Source organism: Alligator mississippiensis, chromosome 15 (assembly GCF_030867095.1).
Source record: "Alligator mississippiensis isolate rAllMis1 chromosome 15, rAllMis1, whole genome shotgun sequence".
Lineage (NCBI taxonomy): Eukaryota > Metazoa > Chordata > Crocodylia > Alligatoridae > Alligator > Alligator mississippiensis.
This window is the reverse complement of record NC_081838.1, coordinates 21,032,861-21,054,113: the sequence shown is the minus strand read 5'-3', so window position 1 is coordinate 21,054,113 and position 21,253 is coordinate 21,032,861. Positions and strand designations below refer to the sequence as shown.

At 61.4% G+C, this 21,253-nt stretch overlaps 1 protein-coding gene across 1 annotated transcript; it reads right to left on the bottom strand.

Annotated features, from left to right (window-relative positions):
* Positions 1-1,539: 1,539 nt before the first annotated feature.
* CASQ1 (calsequestrin 1) lies at positions 1,540-20,739 on the bottom strand. Its single transcript, XM_059718352.1, has 11 exons — positions 20,195-20,739; positions 14,048-14,132; positions 13,268-13,368; positions 12,311-12,422; positions 9,859-9,932; positions 9,413-9,543; positions 6,766-6,811; positions 4,460-4,514; positions 3,932-4,032; positions 3,260-3,334; positions 1,540-2,466 (listed from the first exon to the last, which is right to left on the bottom strand). The coding sequence occupies exons 1-11, from the start codon at positions 20,435-20,437 to the stop codon at positions 2,317-2,319; spliced, it is 1,173 nt and encodes a 390-aa protein (XP_059574335.1). The 5' UTR covers positions 20,438-20,739; the 3' UTR covers positions 1,540-2,316.
* Positions 20,740-21,253: the final 514 nt, after the last annotated feature.

Genomic DNA, 21,253 nt, shown 5'->3' with positions numbered 1-21,253 from the left:
CGTGGTTTGCAGGCTGGCACGTGCCCGCCACCCAGTATTGCAGAGTCAGCTCCAGAGAGGCTGGCAGCTGCGGTGCATAAGCAGCCTTGAAGACGGGGCCCTGGACCCAGCGGCCTTGCCCCTGAGCCCCCCACTACTGCCGCAGTCCCGCCCCCCACAGCTCCCTCGCCCTTTGTGCCACGCAAAAATGAGACTGAAAGGAGGAAGCAGGCCGAGGACGGGGCTTTCACTTCCCCGGGGCCAGAGATCTGGTGCTGGCAGGCGCCCTCAGCCTGGCAGCCAGGCCCACGTTGGGCAGGGTGCTGGGCCTCACGTGGAGGGAGGGGAGCGCCCAGGCCTGCCGGCCTCTGCCCCAGGGAGGCCAGATCCATTCCCATGCGTGCGGCTGCAGCTGGCCGATGTGAACCCAGAGCCGCAGCTGTTTGGATGGCCGCCACCATTTCCTTGCTCGGGGCTGGCAGCTCCAACCACTTGCGATACACGGCCCCAGCCTCCCCACCTCCCGTGGTGGCAGTGGGGTGGGGCTACTGGGGGGGCTCCCAGATGCTCCATCCAGGGCAAGGAGGGAGCAGGCTGGCCTGCTAGCTCCCCCTTACACTGGTGGGTGATCGGGGCACTGAGGTCTCTTTCTGTTTCTCTTGGGCAGGAAGTGAAAAGAGAATCTCATTTCCAGTTGAAACCTCTGGGGGATTTTACTGTAGTGGAAAAAAATTACCCAGGATTGGGCAAGGCCAGGGCACCAGGCTTCTGCCTCCATCCCCATGAAATCAGGGGGCATCCAGGAGTGGTGAGTCCAGCACCGTGGCGCCCACTTCACGGCCCCTGGGCAGCCCCTACTGCTACGCTATGGGAGCTGGGCTCCCCTACCCCTGGCCCTCCCATGTCTGCCCTGTGCAATCGAGTGCCCTGTCATGGGGCACTAGGGTGAGCAATGCCCTGCACAGAGCCTGCAGCACCCCCCAGGGACCTGCCATCCTGCAGCCCAGGGAAAGGGCCCTGCAGGCTGGGACCCTGCCAGGCTTCGGTGCCCCAGTGCAGAGGGTCCATCGTGATACCCCAACATCCTCCCAGCTACAGCACATGTCCCAGGGTCTCTGCAGCTGCCCCCCAGCTGGCAGCCAAGGCTGGAACTGCCCCTCCATGCATGCAGAGAACTGCCCCTGCTCCCCCACCCTTGGCACTGTGGGCTGCAGCTCCTCTGCCCCACCACCTCCCCATAGCAGTCTGTGTGCTAGCCCCCAAATGCAGCAGATATCCCAGCAGGCCTTGTCTTCACAGCTCCTCCATGAGCAGGTCCAAGGATGGGGCTGGGGACGCCCTGTAGCAGGAAGCACTGAGATGGAGTGAACCCCCAAAAACAAAGCCCAACAAGCACGGTCCATTCAGTTCAGCCGCAAACCAGGACCAAGGAGAAGGGAAGAGTCCCAGGGCCCCAAAACCCAGTCTCGTTGGAGTCCACACGAGCTCCAATGAGACGCAGAAACCCACCCCATGTTCCCCTCCCATGGGTCTGGCCCGACACAGCTCTCACCAGCCGGGCGCCGTACTGCAGGTTTTATTGCCTTGCTGGTTGCAATGTTGCTCTGTACAAAGTTGGTTATAAATATACAAATTGCACATTGGTTGCTCCCCGGGGCAGGGTGGGGGGGAAAGGGGGCAGGCTCTAGCTGGGGTCTGCCTGCAGCAGGACCCCTCTCTGCTTCCCGCAGGCTGCAGGGCTCCCGTCACAGGGAGAGCCCGAAGACAGGGTCACACGCTGCCAGCAGGGCACGAAGTGGGGCTCAGGGCTGGCTTCTGTCCCATGTTGGCATGAGCTGGCTCTGAGTGCATGGGACACTGTTGCCTCAGCTGGTAGCAACAGGAGCCACTCACTCAAGTGTCATGAGCCCTATAGAGCTGAGAGAGGATGGGGATTTTCCTCTAGCCTGAGGGTTAGTGGGGTCAGGGCTGTGCTGTGGCCTGACTCCCCCCAGCTGTTCGAGGAGGGGTGTCAGGGCAACAAGGCCAAGATAAAGCTCAGCTAAGCCCTGTTTCGTGCCTTGTGAGTGCCTTGGGAAGGGGGAGGGGATGGGGGCACAGGCTGCATTGGGGGGTTCCTCCCCCCAAGGAAGCCAGCACCTGTCAGGGGCAGCATGTGGTTCCCGGGGAGCCGACGGCTTAAATAGGATCCATACAAAAATGTGCCACGGCTAGAGTCTGGCCACGTGGCCGTGGCCACACACTGCTGTCACCCCACCCCCAAGACCCCGTGGGTGCCCTGGGTGGGCCCGGGCAGAGTGTGGCCCCGGGCGAGACCCAACAGGGAGGCGACGACATCTAGTCATCGTCGTCATCGTCATCATCGTCGTCGTCATCATCGTCCTCTGTGTTGATCTCGCCTTCCAGCACATCCTCGATCCAGTCCTCCAGCTCATCTACCGAGGGCAGGTCTTCCTCGTCATCCATCTCCATCCAGATGCTGTCAGCCTGTGAGAGGGGAGGGGCGCAGGGGTAAGGTGGAGAGGGCACAGGGGGCTGGTGGATCTGGCATGGCTATTCCCAGAAGGTCATGAGAGGGCAGGTCTTAGCTGTGGAACAAGCCAGTCCCATCGCTAGTCCAGGGACAGAGCTCCCCTGGTCCCATGTGGGGTGTGGCTGGGAATCAGCTGCCTGGCCTGCAGAGCCACTGACCCTGGGATGGGTCCAAGCAGGGCAGGGGCCTTGCCAATCCATGGGGAGGGGGCAGCCAGCACCAGGCCCGGGGCACAGAGATCAGCACAGGGGGCAGAGGCAGCTGGGAGAGGCCAAGGGAGCCTGTGGCAGGACGGTTTGGATACAGGGCGCTCCGGCTGGCTGCGCATCACGCCTGGCACCAAAGTGTGTCGGACGCGTATTCCCAGTCTGCGCTCCAGCATGTGTGTAAAGCCCAGGGCAGCCCCACACCTGTTGCCAGAAGCAGATACGTGGCCCATCCGGAGTCAAAGGTCAGGGTCTGAGTGGCGTGGAGCAGATATACGTTGTCCCTGCTTCTGCTGGGGCACAGCTGGTGCGCTGGAACAGTTACCCCTGAAGCGAGGAGCTGCTGCCCTCTGGTGCGAGCTATTTCGGGGCACAGAACGTGTCTGCTCCCAGGGCTCAGGGCAGCCGTGTACCCACCCCCAGTGTCCAGGGGCTGTCCCAACACCTCCTGCCAGCGGGCAGCAGAGGAGAGTGGCAGGAACCCCCAGGGAGGCCAACACAGGGCCACAGCTGGGGCGAGGTCGGTGGCTGGGGCACTCACATCGGTGACGTTGACCACGCCGATCTGGGGCTGAGACAGGTCAATCCCAAAGGTCTTCTCCCAGTAGGGGATGAGCTGGGGGAGGGAGAGCAAAAGCCCATTAGTGCTGCCCCATCACTGCTCAGGATCACAGGGCCCCCAGGGACAGCACTGGAGGGTCTCTGATATGCAGCTCAGCAAGTCGGCACCAGTAGTTGAGGGAGCAGAGACTCCCGTGCAGGCCCTGTGCTGCCTGCCAGGGTAGCCAAGGGAGCTTGGGAGCAGGCTGGGTGCTCACAGGGACCCCCAGCTAAGCCCTCCATACCCCCGTGGGGTGGGTGGGGTGTGGTTGGGGACCCTGCTCTATCCACAGGCATCAGCCACCCTCCCTCCAGTGACAGGCTTCTTGCACCTGCTGCAGTGCACTGGGCTTTCCCACAGGGTACGTGGGATCTACCTGCACCCCCAGACAGGCTCCTCCACCTGCTCTCTTCTTCCTCCTCCACCCAACCATGCCTCTGTCTAGCCCCACGTACCCCCGGCTGCCCACTGTCTGCCCCTGCACTTCCTCCAAGGCCTGCAGGAGGTTGGGGGTGGTTTGCACAGGGCACCCAGGTCCCATGGAAAGGCAGGGGGTGGTTTAGCCTGTGGCTGGTCACCAGGGTCCTGGCTTGGGGCATGGGCCCCACTCACCAGTGGGAAGTCCTCAGGGTCCACCCAGATGATGCTCAGGTCGGGGTTGTCTGTATTGTCCCTGGCCACTTCCTTCAGGATCTCCAGGAATTCATAGCCATCTGCATTGGGGAGCAGGCTGGTGAGGCCAGCAGAGGCACTGGGAGCACCCCCTTTCCAACCCTGCAGACCCCTGCCCCACCACTGGGCGAGCACGTGGCTCAGGCCACCTCTGCCCCCACAACGTGACTGGAGATCTATCCCAAGCAACTGGCCCTGTAGCGAGTGCCCTGTAGCGAGTGCCCCGCTCAGAGTCAGGGAGCAGTGGGCAGGAGGAGCTGTGCCCACCTTGCGGTGACCAGGGCCTGCCCCATCCTGGTGCTGGAGCCACCCAGGGGTACCAGCCCCTGCCACTCCCTCCCCTGAGCCCCCTTCTCTGCCCCTGCACCAGCCAGCCATGCCTGTGCCTTGGGCTTGGCCCAGCCCCCTGGCCCCTGGAGGACACATTGCTCCCAGCCCCCCAACAAGGCAGCTCCTGGCTGCTCTTACCAGGGTCATCCTCCTCTGCAAAGGCCACGATGTGGATCCCGTCCAGGTCGTCCTCCTGGGGAGAGAAGAGCAGAATGGTTGGCGGGTCAGCCCTGCACCCACTGTGGGCAGGGGTCAGGGTGGCACCGACAGGACCTGTGCGAGGGAAGGTGGAGGTGGGGGGTAGGAAATGCTCACGCACCTGTTCACTACCCACGTGCAGGCATGAGCCTCCCGGGCACCCTCATGCACGCTCCTCTACACGGGATGAGAACATGCACATGGATCCACACAGCCCTTGTAGAAACACGTGTGTTCACAGCCCCCGGAGATCCATTCACACACCCTGACACACACACGTGTCTTCACAGACACACAGAGATGTGTCTTCACAGACACGCTCTGCCAGGGCAGGTCATGCCCAGCACATGTGTACCCCTGAGTATGCACGCCTCTCTCTGCATGTACACGTGTGCGAGGCATGCAGAAATGCACATGAATATGGAAACAGCTTTCACAGGAAGGAAGAGAAATGAAGCAATACACCAGGGATGCAGCTGTGGATGGGCAAACCTGTCACGCAGGCACACCCTGTGTGTGCTCAAACCCCACATCCACATGCCGTGTGCAAAGCAGGCACACACACAGTGTATGAGGCTCCCCACAATTACATGTGCACAAACGTGCACGCTGGCTAGATCACGCAGACACACATGCCTGTAACGCCAGACCCGTCCTCAGCGATGCACACACAAGACACCCACGCACCCGGAGAAGCACGTAGCTCAGAAAGGAACAAGACCGGTCGTATTTTAAGAGCAGTGCTCATTACCAGATGCTGAAACCTACATGCAAGAAACCTACAGCTAGCATCTCGTAGCTCAAAAACCCAGCAGCAGCAGTGAAAAATATCTTGAAAGAATGATCCCTGCCTTTGCAATTTTAAAAAGGGGAAGGCGATGATACAGTTTCAGTCGGAAGTCAAACGCCCCTTGGGGCATTGCTGGGCTCAAACATGGGGCCTGTGCTTTCAGTTTTGGGTGCTTGGGTTTTTCTGTGGGTGCAAAAGGTCACAGCCCTCAGGTTGGGAACATCAGACAGGGTCATATGCCACCAGCAGGGGCTGTCAGCAGGGCACTAAAGGGGGGCCCAGGGCTGGCTTCTGTCCCATGCTGGCTCTGGGCATGTGGGATGCTATTTATCCAAGTGCAAAGTTTGGTGCCACATTTAAGCTGGACATGAAACAAGGCGGCCAGGGCATTCTGCACTAAGACAGATTCCCTTTCCCCTACTGATGACATTAAAAAAAGCAAGCAGTTGCAACCTCCCGTTTATGCCCTCCCTTGCTGGGCACCTTCACTTCTAGCCCATTTCACATGCCAGCCAGTGTTTACTCAATGCCATGTCCTTCTTCCCCTGCACTCACACACGTGGCCTTTTCCTTGCAGAGCAAGGGAACCCAAATGGGGAAAGTATTTTCACTGAAATAAAAAAGCAGCTCCAGGGAGCCACCTTCACGTGCTCTGGGTTGGTAAAACCCTTCAAGGCAACACCTGAGAACAAATGAAGACCTTGTACCTGCCCTGCCAGATCCTCCCTGGCTGACAGGAGCCAGGGTGAGTGTTTGAAAGAGGTACATGTGGCCCAGCGCCATGGGAGACCCCAGGGAGACTCCCCTAGGTTGTCACAGAGATTTCTGCACAGGTGAGAGGGAAAAGCTCCTAACACTGACACTCCATGGCCTGATTTTAGGGCATTTTGGAGTTACCCCAGAGGAAAAGGAAGCTCTGAGGGAGAAGGGCAGCAACTGAGACAGTTGCCCTGGGGTGTGTGTCTGCACCCACTACGACTGCCAAGTTCCCTCTGTGCAAGTCATTCATTCTGGTGCATGCCAGCTCCTCACCATGGCCTGGGGCTGTCATAGCGCCTACTGCATGCTGCCCGTGTCTGTCACACATCCGTTCCTTACTCCAGAGTAAATTTACTGCAGAGTAAGTGGCTCCTGTGTGAATGTGCCATGTGCCTGCACCTGCTCATGGACCAGGCCCTGAGTGCAGGGCCCTGCACGTCAGGGACCAGGCAGTCCTGAGCTCTGCTGTCTGGCTCTAAATCATGCCCCAGGGATCTGGGAGGCAGAGCAGGTCGGCTTGGTCTGATTCCCTCCCACTCTGGGCACAGCCTCCTGCCTTCGCTACAGCTGGTCCCTTCTGGTTTTGGCAGCTGCTAGTAGCAGGATGGTGCTGGGGGAGGTGGGAGATGTCCTGGGCCCCATGGTGATGGCTATGCCTAGGCTAGCTGGGCTGATCCAGGCCCAGCTCCGCACTCACCCAGGTCTCGTACATGCTGTCTGGCTGCAGCTTCCTCAGTGTTGACCTGCAAGACAGGATGAGAGCGATGAGAGTGGCCGTGGGGCAGGCGGCAGGGGTCCTGCCATGGCCCACACCCCCCTGGTGTGCCCTGAGCAGTCAGGTCTGGCCCTGCCTGAGGCCAGGCTCCGAGCAAGGGCCAGAGGGCAGGGACTCCTGGGTTGTGTTTTGGCTGGGAGAGGAGCAGGCTCTAATGGTCAGAGCAGAGGAAGGGAGTGGGGATGCCTAGGCTCTCTCTGGAGCCATTGATGCAGTGTCACGGTGACGGGAGGGGAGGAAGAGGCAGGACTCCTGGCTGGGAGCATGGTGTAGTGGGTAGCGAGTGGGGCCGGGGGTCAGGACTCCTGGGTTCTGTCGCCCTGTGCAGGGCTGGGCAGCAGTGCCACGGGGATCACAGTGCACTGGGCTGTGCAGGTGTGATGCCACATCCCAGCGTGGAAATAGGGCACGGGGAGGGGGAGGGAGGCCGGGACGCCAGAGCCGCGACAGCACGGAGGCACAAGGCGTCTCAGGGAAGAAAGAGCAGCTGCCATGGCAACTGGAGTCCTTAATCAGTGGTGCCTAATGGGAGCCTGGCATTGGGCGCGGGGCCCACAGCAGGGAGGGAGAGGTGCTCAGGCCCTCAGGGTAGGGGTTGGGGAGTGGCAAGGGACAGGGACAAGGGCATGTGGCAGCTCAGTGGCAGAGTGGGGAACAGGGCACCATGCTTCAGCCTGCAGACTGAGCTCCCAGACCATGTCCGCAGCTCCCCACAAAGCCTCCAACGCGCAGTGCTCCTCGCTGAGCTGTTCACTCTGTGGCCTGGGCTGAGCCCCAGCAAACTCACGGCACTCCTGCCGCCCCTCCCAGCTCCATCAGCCTGAGCAGTGGGACTGGCCTGTCTCCCCCTGGGAGCACGTGGCTCAGCAACTCATATCCAAGCTACCAGCCCGCCTGGAGGTTACAGCTTCGTGCCTGGGGTTCTCAGGGGGGTTGGGCTCCATGTCAATAGGATTTAGGCCCCTGGCTGCCTTCTAGAAGCTGTAATGCAGCCACCTCTGGGGTGAAACATCACAAGTACTTAACAGTCCTCCAGCAACTGCACGCAGGGAGCCCTCACCTTGCACGGACATGCAGCCACCTCTGGGGTGGCACATCGCAGCCGCTTTACAGCCTCCCTGACCCACGGCTGTTTCCCACTGCAGATTCATGCCCCAGCCCCCACCCCACGCAGGGCAACTCTGCATGGCGCAGCAGGGAGAGCGACTGGGTGGAGGGGGCCCGTGCTGCGAGACAACGAGGAGCTGAGCCCCACCGGGGCCAAGGCTGGGTCGACCGACCGGATGTCACGTTTCTATGGCAGCAGGAGAATATCCTCGCTCTGCGGCTGCCATAGAAACAGAGCTGTTGTCAGGCTGGGCAAAAGTTTATCCCAGCCGTAGACACGGGCGACCAATGGGGAGCCGGGAGCATGCACCAGCTCCCGTGGCCGCCCGGGTGACAGCTGGCTCGCCCCACGGGGCCAGCGGGAATCCTCCAGATGGGCCCGCAGCACCTCATGGACCAGCTCAGCCAGGGCTCCCAATGCTGCCAGACTCCAGGCCCCCTGGGAAACTTCACAGTCACTCGTGGCTTGGCTATGGGAAAATACTAGAGCCATTCAACTATTTTAGTTCGTCTAATAACAGATCTCAGAGACCGACACGGTTATGACCAGCACCCCTGCACCATTCTCATGTTGCAAAGAGCTCAGCCAGCCCCCGGCAGGGAGAGGGCAGGCGACCCTGGGTTATAGGGTAATCTCTGGGTTTATCTCATGAATCAGGTGCGCCCCTAATATCACCCCATGCCTGTGGCACCCTGAAGAGGGTCTCACTTCTCCCAGTTGTGAGTCACTGCTCTAACTCCCCAGTGACCCAGTGACATGGCAGCTGCCCCCGCCAGCTGCTCCAGGGCACTGCTCCATGTCTTGTCCTCTGTGGCCGCAGAGAAGAGTCTGTCTTTATTCTCTGCATAGCCTCCCTCCAGGGATTCAAAGCCTGACCCCCGCCTCGGCCCCAGCTCCTGCCATTTCCTCAGCCCTTCCCTGCTCCCCGCAGGACCTTTCCCCCAGTGCAGGTCCTCCAGTTGGACTGGGTTGTCCTGGGGACACTTGTTCCAGGCTCAGCCTAGCCAGACACTTGCTTCCTATGGCTTGCATGCCCCATCAGTGAATGCAGCCCGGAGGCTGCAGCAACGCTCCCATGCAGCGGAGGTAGACTACAGCCCCTGCCCTCCCTGCAGCACCGCCGCCCAAATGTGGAGCAGTGGCTCTGGCTGCTTTGCCAGCTGGCCATAGCTTGCCTCTCACCCCCACAGCATGGAGCACCTGCCAGTGAATGACCCCACACCTGACAAATGGGTGGGAATATTATGGGGAGGGGGGTGGAAACTGAGGCACAGAAGGATGAATGGGGGCAGTGTGCACAGGCCTGGCATCGTGGGGTGCCAGTTTTGCCCATGCACCCACTCGGACGTCCGCGGTCTCTCCAACCACTGCTCACACTGGACATTCAGAGCTCTGCCTTGGGGATCAATGCTGAACCCAGGCGTCCCGGGCCCACACAGCCCCTCCTGGCAGCCCCCCTACCTCTTGTGCTCCTCGACGAACTTCACAATTTCCTCCTCGCTGTTGGGCTTGTCAGGGATGGTGACGGGCTCTTCCATGAAGGGCTCATAGAAGTCGATCTCATTCAGCTTCAGCGTCAGCTTCTTGGCCACCTGTGGCAGGGAGAGGGTGGGGTGGGGGGGTCACCACTCTGGCCATCCCCGCTTGCAGCTGCCTCTGGCTAGCACCACAGCCCAGACTGTAGGGGAGCACGGGCACAATCCTGAAGCCAGCCGGGGAGTGGGGGGCACAGTGCTGCTTCCCACGACCCCCCAGCAGGAGTTGCTTTAGGTTGCTTCATGCACTCCCATGAATACTGGTGCCACCAGGAGAGAGCCAGGCTTTGCCAATGGAGCCAGCAAGGAGCAGAGCAGGGGCCAGTGCCCCCTGCCCCTAGTGCAGCCCCCCAACCCCAGTGCCGCCAGTACCTTGCTGTCAAAGGTTGCAAAGAAGGGGATGTAGGGGTGGAACTCCTCTGCTGCATCCTCGTAGGCTTTGAAGTCTGGAAGAGACGGAGCAGGGTCACAGCCAGCACAGCCAGGCCTGGGCAGAGCACAGCGCCCCCAGGCTCAGGGTCAGTGGCTGTAGTAGGCTTGTACCCCGCAGCCCGGCTGGCCGCTCCCTCCCTCGGCGGGGGACCCCGATGTGCAGCCCCTCACCCCACTCAGGGCCAGGCAACTGGTTATCAGCCAGAGGGACGCCAGGGCCTGCACTGCCCCCCGCAAGCCACTGAGGTGTCACAGCAGTGTGCCCTGCGGAGGACTTGCACATAACCCACGGGGAAACTGAGATTGGAGAAAGGCTGCTCCTTCCCTGAGCATGCAGCTGGGGACGCAGCTGGGAGAGCCCCCGCCATGGGCACGCTCTGCTGGGAACCCAGGAGTCCGGGCTCCCTGCCCCCAGTGCTCCTGCTGCCCTTTCTTTTCCCAGTGCACAGGTGGCTGCAGCATCCTGGACCCTGGTCCCTTGGCCTCCTCTTCCTGGATAGGCCTGGCTCTGGGCTGCTGGCTGGTCTGTGAGTGCCTGGAGCCCCCAGCCCCTCTCAGCCCCATGTGACCCCAGCATGGCCCTGTGACGTCCTTGCTCTGGACAGAGCTCTGCTCTTCAGGGCCTTGCCCACCACACCTCACCTCTGAGACACGGCTCTGCTGGCCCTATACTCGCCGTGGGAGCACCCTCCTGGCCCCCAGTCAGAGCTGCCTGCATACTGGGGTGAGAAACACAGCATCCAGGCACCAGCCAGACACCCCAGTGTGTTGGGGGCTCAGCCCCTGGCAGGACTCAGTGGGAGTGACCCAGCCCTGGCACTGCCTGTCCCGGAGGCTCCTGGGGGGCCACTGCTAGCTTGCCCTGAGGTAGGGGGTAGTGAGTGCTCCTCCACCCTTGCAGGACTGCTGGCAGCACTGCCTGGGGGAGTGAGGGCAAAAGCAGCCAGACTGGGGTCAGTCCAGGGTGCAGCTGGGGGTACTTTCACCTCCCTGCCCGTGCAGGGCCAACCCCAGTGGGGACTGTGGCTCAGGCAGGCCAGGGACCTCTGGCTGGCACTGGAGACTGCATGGCACAGCTCCAAACAGCCCAATCCAATGGGACCCTCTCCCTCAAGCAGGGTTGGGGATAGCAGCTTCATCCCTGGGACACGTGTCTCCTTTCCCAGGGGCCCACACACCTTGGACCCAGCAGCAGGGTGCCCCACAGGTGATGCCCCATTGCCACCCTGAGCTGCTCCCCTCTGCCGCGTTTCTACAGATCCTATAGATCCTTATGGGAATGACAGCAGGACCATGGGGGGCAGGCCTGAGAGGGGAAACTGCTGACAGTAAGCAGCTGTCAGAGCCCACCCGAGGAGGCTGCATTTCAGTGCAGAGTCGGAAAGCGCCAAAGCCACCTGTGTCTGTGCGCTGGGGGTGGCGGGGGGCCGTCTGGAGAGAGATAATCCTGAATATGCAGGACGCAGGCAGATTCCAGCTTCGCCAGGGGATACAGCACAGCCCGCTGAGCCAGGAGGAAACAGTGCCCAGCAATGCTCCTGCCACAATAGCTGGGAGGCAGTGCCGGGTGAGTGGAGCGCTGATGGCTCCGGCACCGACAAGTTAAGCTCCCTTAATGCGGGTGAGGCGGGAGGCCATAATCAGGGCTAGAGAGTGGCTGCTGGGCTGTTTGGTCTCCTTAGCTCCTGATGCAGTTGGATGGGAAATGGCAGCTGGAGAATGTGCTTGCGGCCCCAGCCAGGCTAGTGGTTCGATGAGGCGGGGTCAGGTCTGCTGGCGCAGCCTAGGGGGCCGTGGATGAGGAGCCGGCACAGAGGGATGGATTTTTGCTGGGGGTGGGAAGGGCAGTAACTGAGACCAGCAAGCGCTCGCCCAGCACTGAAATGCAGCCACCTCTGGGGTGGGGCATGAGAGTTACATAACAGCCACGCAAAACCAGGGGGCCAGGAAGCAGAGCCGGCAGGGCCTGTGGGGTGGCCAGGGTGTGCAGTCATGTGAGCTGGTGTGGCTGGGACCCCAGGGACACTTCAGCTCTTCCTCCTTCAGCTCCAGCCGGGCTGCGAGCAGGCTGGGCCTCAGCGATGGTTTGGCATCCAAGGGGCAGAGCCTCCCCCAGCGCAACCCCTGCACTGCACACAGGCATGGGCCAGGCCTTCCCCCCAGCTCCCCACTGCAGGAAGACTGGGCAGAGAGAAGAGGAGCTCCTTCCCCAGGGTTTATTGGGGCAGGCATCTGGGGGCTTCACTGTGTATGCACACATCCCTCTGCTTTGACCCAGCCCCCTGTGGCTGCCCGACACTGCTGGGAGGAAGCTCCCAGCCCCAAAGGCACAGGACAGACACTGGAGCCCAGGCTGGGCTGGGTTGGGCGGGGGATGACGATACACACTTACGCTCTGAGTCCTCGCTCTTGAAGTAGCCGATGAGCTTGGGCTCCTCATCGATGTTCTCAAAGGCCTGGAGCTCGTGGTCTCCCTCGATGAACTCCACCGGGTCCTCCAGCACCTGGGGCAGGGAGGGCATGGGGTGGTGGCTCAGCCTGGGGCCACAGACCCCTCTGTACCCCCATCTGAGGGCAGACAGCTAATACCCCCCCAGCATAAGAGCTGCACAGGAGGGGGCAGGGCTGCCTGGTGCAAGGAGCAAGGCTGCAGTCTCAGGCCTGGCACCTCCACCCAAGTGGGCCTCCCTCCTTGGTGCCCAGCTGTGAGATGTAGGGTGCATGAGGATGGGCTCCATGTTTTCCCCTGCAATGCCTGGCCAGGGCGTGAGAGGGGAGCAGGGCTGCTGGGGAGAGATGGGGCAGAAGAGACTGGAGGAAAAGGGTCGGTCATGGGGGTAGGGAGCAGGAGGGCTCTGGGACCACCACTGGTCTCTCCTACATCCCTCCTGCATGTCCCTGCTCCTGCCATGGCAGCCTCATGGCACATGCTGGCCTGTCCCCATGGACCTGATCATGGGGATACCCCAAGGGCTCCACCTCGGGGCAGGGTACAGCCAGCCTGGGTTCACCTGCCACCCAGGGCAGGCCAGAGGGGGTCAGGGCAAGGCCTCAGCATGGGATCCAGGACTCCTGGATCCTGTCTGCTGTGCTGCAGGATCCGTCAGCTGGAGCAGAGGGTGCAGGACCAGCTTTGGGAGAAGAGTGCAGTCCAGTGGCTAGAGCAGGGGCCTCGGGGTCAAGACTCCTGGGTTCCAGCCCACCATTTATTTCCCCCTACCCTGTGGGGACAGGGGACCTGCAGGCAGGGGCTGGGCTGTCCCCATGGTGAGGGGCTAGGGCCCAGAGCTTAGGGGTGCATCTGGGGGGCAGGCAGCCACCCAGAGCACCGGGGAGGGCCAGTACTCACGTCCAGAAGAAACTCGACCAGGGTGTCAGCGGACAGCTCCCCATCATACTCGATCACCTCATCCTCCTTGAACACGTACACGCTATCCTCCTCTGTCAACCCTGCCAGGAGCGAGGTGCGGTGGTGAAAGCAGCATCCAGCAGGACGAGGTCTCAGGGGGTCAGGGTCTGGGGGTTTGGGGGCTCTGGTTCTGGCCCCAAAGGAAGCAGGGGGCTCCTGTGCTTCTGGGGAGCTGGGGGGACGGGGTCTGTGATGCCAGAGTGTGTGGCTCGGGCGCCGAGGGGGTACAACCTGAGTGGGGCAAGGGATGGCGGGTGCTGGGGCTGGGGGGCATTCTCCATGCCTGGCATGGGCTCCCCACGCCCTCTGCTGGGGGCTCAGTCGAGTGCCATCCCAGCTCCATCTCCTCCCTTCTTGGGCTCAGCCCGTGGGGACGTGTGAATCTGGAGCAGGCCATGGGGCTTGCCTGGGCTGGACCCTTCCCCTGGTGCCAAGGCAATCCCAAGAGAGGTTGGCTCTGTGCCTGCGCTGTCAGGGTGGATCCGGCGGCAGAGGCAGCTCCTGCTCTGTCTGAGCCCTGGCAGCGCCGTAGCTCAGCCCATCAGACCCACAGGGCAGTGCATGGGATGGACTACAGTCTCCTACTGCTGCCAGGCGGAGGCAGGGGACTCATAGGCTGACCCTGTCTGCTGGCGGGGCTGGACTCCCACACTGACTCCGGGGCCCATGGGTGCCTCCCAGGGCTTGGGGCGGCACCAAGGAGCCCGGCTCGGTGCTTACCCAGCTTCTTGGCCACAGCTGCATCCTTCTCCGAGTCCACCAGGCCAAACCCGACGCCTTTGTCCTCCAGGACTTGGGCTGCTAACTGGGATGAAGAGCCGAGGGGGAGGACAAGAGAGAGGAGAGACAGGAAAGAGTTTGAGAGAGGGGCTGGGTGGGGAGTGGGTCCCTGTGGGCAGGGGCAGGTCCCAGAGGGGCAGGGGCTGGCACTGGGGTGGGGGCTGTGTTAAATTTTCTCTGCCCAGAGGACAGAGATGTGACGTCTGACCAGGCAGCTCCTAGCAGGGTCAAGGAGAGCTGGGGGGATGCTGCCCTCAGGTCCCAGGAAAGCTGTCCTCAGCCTCCCCTTTGCTGACAGGACAACTCCCTGGGGGGTCCTATGCCAGACTCAGGGGAGGGGGCAGACCTCACCCAGGTGCCCGCACCACCCTGGGGGTCGTGCCACAGGTACAGATCCCTGGCTCAACCAGCATCCAAGTCACCCAGAACCAGCAAATCCTTTGCCAACAGCTCAGTCCCAGCGCCATCACCAGTGCCCCCTGCCCACAACCATCTTTCTGACCCATCAGAGCCCTCTTGGGCACCCCCTGCCCAGAACTGCTCCTCAGGCCCCCGGGGCATCACAGAGAGCTGGGTCCAGAGCCCAGGCATCCCTTCCAGTCCTGTGTTGCTGGGACCCCTGCAACTCCGGTAACTGCCCAGCCCCAGCCCCTTCACACCACCGCAGTGACCTACCCCCAGAGCCCAAAACTCTGGCCTAGAAATCCCAAGGCTGAGTCTCAGAGCCCCCCAAACCTTCATGGGGAGACAGACCCTCAGCTCACCGATCTTCCCCCGACTGCAAACCACCAAGCGCCAGCCCAAGCTCTGAGCTGGGACCTGCCCAGAACTGCACCCAGGCTCGTGAGTCACGGGCACTGTGTGCTCCCAGGGGCACAAGACAAAGCTGCCATCGCTAACCTGGTTTCACTTCTAGGGGGATGCAAACTCGCAAGACCTGTAGCACACTGCTCGCAGTGTAATGTGGCCACCCCTGGGGAGGAAGGTGGCAGCATGCCATCATGATACGCTGCCATCAGGAACGGGGGGCAATAGGCTGTGTCCAGGTATGCTGGCAGGGGGACTGGAGGTGGATGGGACTGCCGCTGCTGGGGGCAGCAGGGCTTGCAATGACCGGAGGAGAGTACCTCCCGGCTATGTTGGGGCAGTGACTAGCTGGCACCCTGTCCCACAGACGTCCGGCGGCATGTGGAGGGGTCAGAAACGCCATCCCACTGCTGCCAGCCTGGCCTCAGGCCCCTTGTGCCACTCGCTGCCTCCCAGCAGCTGAAACACCCTGTCTGACAATCAGTACGGTGGATCCCAAGCTGCCAGCACCAGTGACAGTATCACACCGGGCAAGGCAGCGGGGCAGGGGTGAGCACCGTACAGTACAGTGCATCGCAGCACAGGGGCACGAAGGAAACTGGATCTGCCCCGGGCACGGAGTGGGGACTGACTTGTTCTCAGTGCACAGCCCTCACACAGGCACTCACACACACGTGCACATGGCACTCGCACATGCATTACACAAGACATTGCATGCATAACGTGCATACAGAAACATAAAGCATATGCACAAAAAACCATGACACGGGCACACACAACGCCTGTGTCAAAACACACGATGTCCTTACACAAAACAACATGCAGCAAAACACACACTCATGTACATGGACACAATGAACGCACAGAGACACAACACACTCGCATACATAGAAACTCAGCATCACGTGACACACCCTCTCATTCAGAAACACACAGAGACGCACCACATGCACACACAGAAACACAACCAACACAGACACGACACACAGCACACGCCCGCACATGGACATCTGGCAGTCTCACGCATTCACGGACACAGAAGAATCTCCACTCGCACACTCCCTCACCCTCAGGCAGACGTAAGACCTCCTGACACATATGCACGCACAAAGCAAACGTTCCCCTCAACCCCGAGTCCTGCAATTACAGAGGTTTTGGAAAAGAGAGTTGCTCAGATTGGAACAAGGCTCGTCCCCCCAGTCCGCCTCCCCCCGGGGCTTGGAAGCTGAAGCAGCTGAGGTGGGGAAACGCGTGCAATGTGTGATGTGAAGTGACAGAGGCTCCCCTCGGGCACCTGTGCCATGCCTGTTCCCCATGCCCTGCTGGCACCCGGTGTGCCAGGGAGAACATAAGTGGATGGGGCCAGTGGCCAGGTCCATGGGGCTCTCCATAGGGAAGGGCCGTGCATTCAGCCCGAACCGCTCCGTGGGCAAGGGCTCGGGCAGCGTTTACACAAAGACCGCTTGCCTCCCTGTCACTTTGCAGCTGGACAAAGGCCATGGAGCTGGCAGCATCCTGCTGACCGCAGCAGGCTTTGGGTTTGGCCTGTGCTGCAAGAGTGCCCTCGGCTCTGCCCCCGGGCCAGGAGGGCTTCTGTCTGACGGGTGGCACCGTGAGGCGGGAGCAGAGGGCAGCCTCCCAGTGGGGCCAGCCTGAGCTGGGCTGGGGTGGTGGGGAAGAAGTCAGAGCCAGGGTTTGAGGCTGCTCCTGTCACATCAGGCGGGGGCTCTTGGCCCCCTGTGCAGGGGCCCTGGCATCACACATGTGACCAGCTGCAAGCAGGACAGCCAGAAGCCCTTGCCATTGGTGCCCATTGCACTCGTGCTGTTGGCGTTGCCAGCCCCCGCAAAACCAACAGCAATGGTCTGCCTCCATGCCCATTCCCACTGCCTCAGCCTGCCCCTGTGCCTACCACCACTGCCAGCTTTGACCTTGGGGGCAGCCGAGTGAAGCCAAGGGTGACCGGCCTGGCCAGGTGCCCCCACCCCCAGCATCTCTGGCATCCCATTGCAGGCTGGACGCACTGTATAGCGACGATCTCTGCCAGCAGCAGGAGGTGTTGGGCAGCCTCAGGGGCGCCAGAGCACTCAAGCCCACTGGCTCTGCCCATAATTTGGGCCTCCTTGGTGCTCCTTCATAGCTACAATCACATTTGTCCAAGAGGGTGAGCACCACAGAGCCAGCCAAGCCAGCAGGACGGGCCCCAGGTCATCTCCATTTCCATGGTGGCCATGCAGGATGGAGCCAACCTGCACCCCGCTGCCCTGGGAAAGGCTCCCTGTCCTCTCAGCTCAGGCTTCCCCTCCTGCCACAGCCGTCCTGGTGCAGAGACCCCTCCATGCATCTGCACAAACTCCACCAGGGTCCCCGGTTTCTGGGGGACAGCTCCTCTGGACCAGCTGTGCCCCCCGCCCTGGGTCATGTTGCCCACAAGACCCTTTGCAGTTGCTTGCTGCCAGAGAAAATTCACTTTCCGCAGAGGCCCAATGGGGCAGGCAGGCCTGAAGGGGCCCAGAGTGTGCTCCTGGCACAGTATTGTTGCCTGGGGACTGGCTGGGGCTGGGACTGCAGCATCAGATGCTCGCCAGCCCCAAAGCGGAGCCTGATGCCACGACACCGCAGCAGAACCTCACCCCCACTTCATTGCCTCCAAACGTGTCTCCTTATGACACGCTTCAGCCCTGGCAGGAGCCCATGACACACGGCCCGGCTCTCCCAGCTGTGGAGGAAGCCAAGGGCTCCAGCAACTGCTGCAAACCTGAGGGGCTGGCTGGCCAGCTGTGCTGCACAGCGTTAGCAGCACTGACTCCCGCAGCTAAAGAGCAGGATATAATTAGCCCCGGGGTAAGTTCAGGGATATAAATACCCAGCACGGTGGATGCAAAGCTATGCAGGCGCCAGAGCTGATGAAAGGTGCTGGATTGACAGCCCGGGGCTGTCGGGTTTTCTATGTCCCCACAGAAATGGGAGAGCAGCAGCACCTCCGCCTGCCCTGCCCGCAACTCTGCCGTGACTTGGGGCCCCTGTCGTGAGCTCACCACTGGATGGCGGTGGTGTCTGCAGACCCCAGTGGACCAAGGGGTGCCCGGAGAGGCTGTGAGACAGCTCCCCCACTGAAGGGCTCACAGGAGACTAGGCAAAGGGCAGCAGGGCAAGGTGAGGTGGGAGGGCCACATCCAGCTCATCAGGAACTGGCCCCAGGTTTCACATGCCCAGATGTGTACTCCTCACCCCAAGCACCCTCCTCCCAGCCTGGGAGAGCAATTTGGAGATGGACTGAGGCACATCCAGCCCATGTCACACTGCCTACCGGCTCCACAGCACCTCTCCACCCTCCCGGGCCCTCTGCGGTGGGGCTGAGCCAGGGGGGCTGGCCTGAGCTCCCTGAACAGGGCTAGGCAGAACTGAGGGCTGGAGACGGGGGGCCACACTCCAACCCCGTAGCAGGCAGGAGCGCCATCATGCATGGCTCGGGCTCAGCCCTGCAGGGCCAGGCTATGCTAGGCTCCAGAAGCATTGGGACTGAATGTCCAACTGACCCAAAACACCTGTAGTGTGGCTCTCCCCTTAATGAGTCCACCTGTCTGGGCACTGAACCCTTCTACACCTCTTCACGGAAGCTGCCCATACATTGGCCACGCTGTAAAGAAACTGGGACTCGAGGTCCTGGCATGCCTGGGTCATGAGGGATTCCCAGCGCTGAAACAGGGAAAAGCCCATTCCCCTGATCCTGCCTGGCACCCAGGGGGTTGCCAAGGTTGCCTTCCCCTAGGCTCATCATATAGGTAGGTGCCTCCTGCCTCCCCTGCGGCCTAGTGCCGCATTGGCCCATGCCCACCTGGGTGGAACAGACCCCCCCGCCCACTCCCTTGCCCATCACCCCAGCTGACACCGGACACATGAGCATGAAGCACAGTGCCACTCACTGGACCGTAGCCAGCACTGCCCCCTTGGGCACTGCTGATTCAGCTCCAGGGTTGGCAGCTGGCCGGGGGGACCAGACCAAGCATCCTGCCCACCCCCTGGCTGCCTGCCGCCAGGGTAGAGGAAGAGGGTGTGTGCTCCTGCACACCGCACTGCCCATCCCAATTATGGAGGCGGCAAATTTAGACCCTTCTCCTGGGACTGCTCCACAGACCCGGCAAGGTGCCTGCAGCTTGCGGCAGCACAGAAGCTGCGGCCAGCAAAACCTAAGTGCCCTGTGAAAGCAACGCCTCCTGGTACTGCCTTGGCCACTTCCAGCAGCTTCAGAGAATGTGAGGAGCTCCCGGTGCCCCTACGCACCTGACTAGGATGCTGCACCCCAGCACTGCTGTAACACTGCCACGACAGCGTAGTAAAGCTGTAGCAACAGAGGAATAATGTTGTAAGGAGACCATAACAACACTGCAATGACCCTGTAGTCATGTTCTGGTGTCACAAGAGCCACACAGGAGCAGCTCTGCAACAGCCCAGTGCTGGACAGAGGTACCATCAGGGTCTCCAATGCTGGTGCTTCCTGACTGTCCTGGGGACCTCATCTTGTCTGCACCATGCTGAGCACTTAGCCCAGAACCAGGGATGGTTCCTATTGGGGGTCCTCCCCATGCCCCTCGCCCTGGCTGCATCAGGCGAGTTTGAGGGGAAGTAAGCAGCAGGTTTGTTCTCACACCTCTGCCCCTGGGAGGACACGTGTCCAGCAGCAGAAACCCAGGGCGGAAGAACTGTATACAGGGGCTGCAGAGGGATGTGAGGCTATGCTCCCACAAGAGGCCACTGTGGGCATGTGAATCTCGCACCATGACGGGGACTTCGTCACAGGCCCACTCACAGCTGCCTTTGTTACAAGCTCAGGTGATTGGCAGGTGTCACTCTCCCCAGGCCTCGGCACGCGAGATGTCGGTAAGTAGGTAACGTGCACACAGCTTGCCATGTGTGTGCATGTGTGCGCATCTCCCCCCACCCCCACATCTCTGACCCAAAATGCTCCCTAATCACGTCCCATTTTTCAGGCAGCCTGAATTCCAGACCCACTGCCCGCGGCTGGACTCCCCTCCCCTCTTTCCAACAGCCACGCTCCCCCCCAGAGGCAGCTGCATCTCCGTGGCAGGCAGAGAGGCCCATCTACAGAAAACACCCCACAGGTACTATGTAATGGGCCAGGGAAGGACTGGGGCCCGCAGAGCAGGCTCCTGTGGGCTGCTGTGGATCAGAGGGGCTAGGCACATTTCAGGGAGCTGAGGGGTTAGAAAGCACCAGCCCTTCCTCCTCTTTCCTGCCTGCCAAACCCTCCGCCGTTACCTCCAGGATGAGCTCCTCCATCTCAAACTGTCTCTGCGATGCCTTGTCGTCCCCCACGGGATCATGGTAGAGCAGAGCCAGGATTTCATACTTCTTCAGCACCGCCTTGTAGTTCTTGGCGTTGACATCGATGACCCGATCCACACCGTCGTACTCGGGGAAATCCAGGCCCTCCTCGCCCCATGCCCCGGGGCTGCCCACGGCCAGCAACAGCGCTGCCAGCGCCAACCTGAGCCACTGCATCCTGAGCCGCAGCAGGTCCGACGCCCAACCGGGGATGCTGAGCGACGGCTCACCTTCTGCCTGGCCCCTCCTGTGCCTCTGTCTGGCCCACTTGCCCCTTCCTGCCCGCTATCCGGTGCTCTTTATGGCAGTGGGGGGCCGGGGGCCACGGACCCGGGTTGCACTGGGCACTTGGCTGGCGCAGGCGGTGGCGGAGGGGGCAGCCCTGGGGCGGTGCTGACTGCTTCAAGGGGAGCGAAGCCTCCAAAGCGAAGAGGAAAAGTGTGAGGCAGACCATAAAAGAGCCTCGGGGAAGGGAGGGCTGCGGGGGGCGGAGGCCTGTCTTATCCTGAGAAATTTGGCACCCCCTTCCCGCACCCACCCCCACACTCCCTGACTATATATGTATATGGCAGATGTATAGCCTTATATACAGGCTCCGGCCTCATGCCTCCATGCCAGCCGATGGCTAACCCATCCCTCCTGGCCGACCCCCCGTCGGGCCCTCCTTAATGCAGGGGGGAAAAAATTCCCACATTGGGGGATTGGGTTTCTCCTTCTTCCATTCTCTCACTCCCTTTCTCTTCTTCTTCCTCCCATCCCCCGCTCCTGGGCCAGGCCGACTTGATGGCATCTCGATCACCATATTAAGGAAGGAGAAGGGAGACAAGATACGGGCGGGCACAAGGAGGGGGGCACTGGGGAAGGAGGGATGCTAAAAATAAGATGAGATGAGTCGGAGGTAAATGAAGCCGGGTTGGCGGGGGCGGGGGGTAATTAGAGAGAGGGAGGAAAGTGCTGCGTGGCCAGGCTAAGGATCGTGGGGTGCTGGTGCTG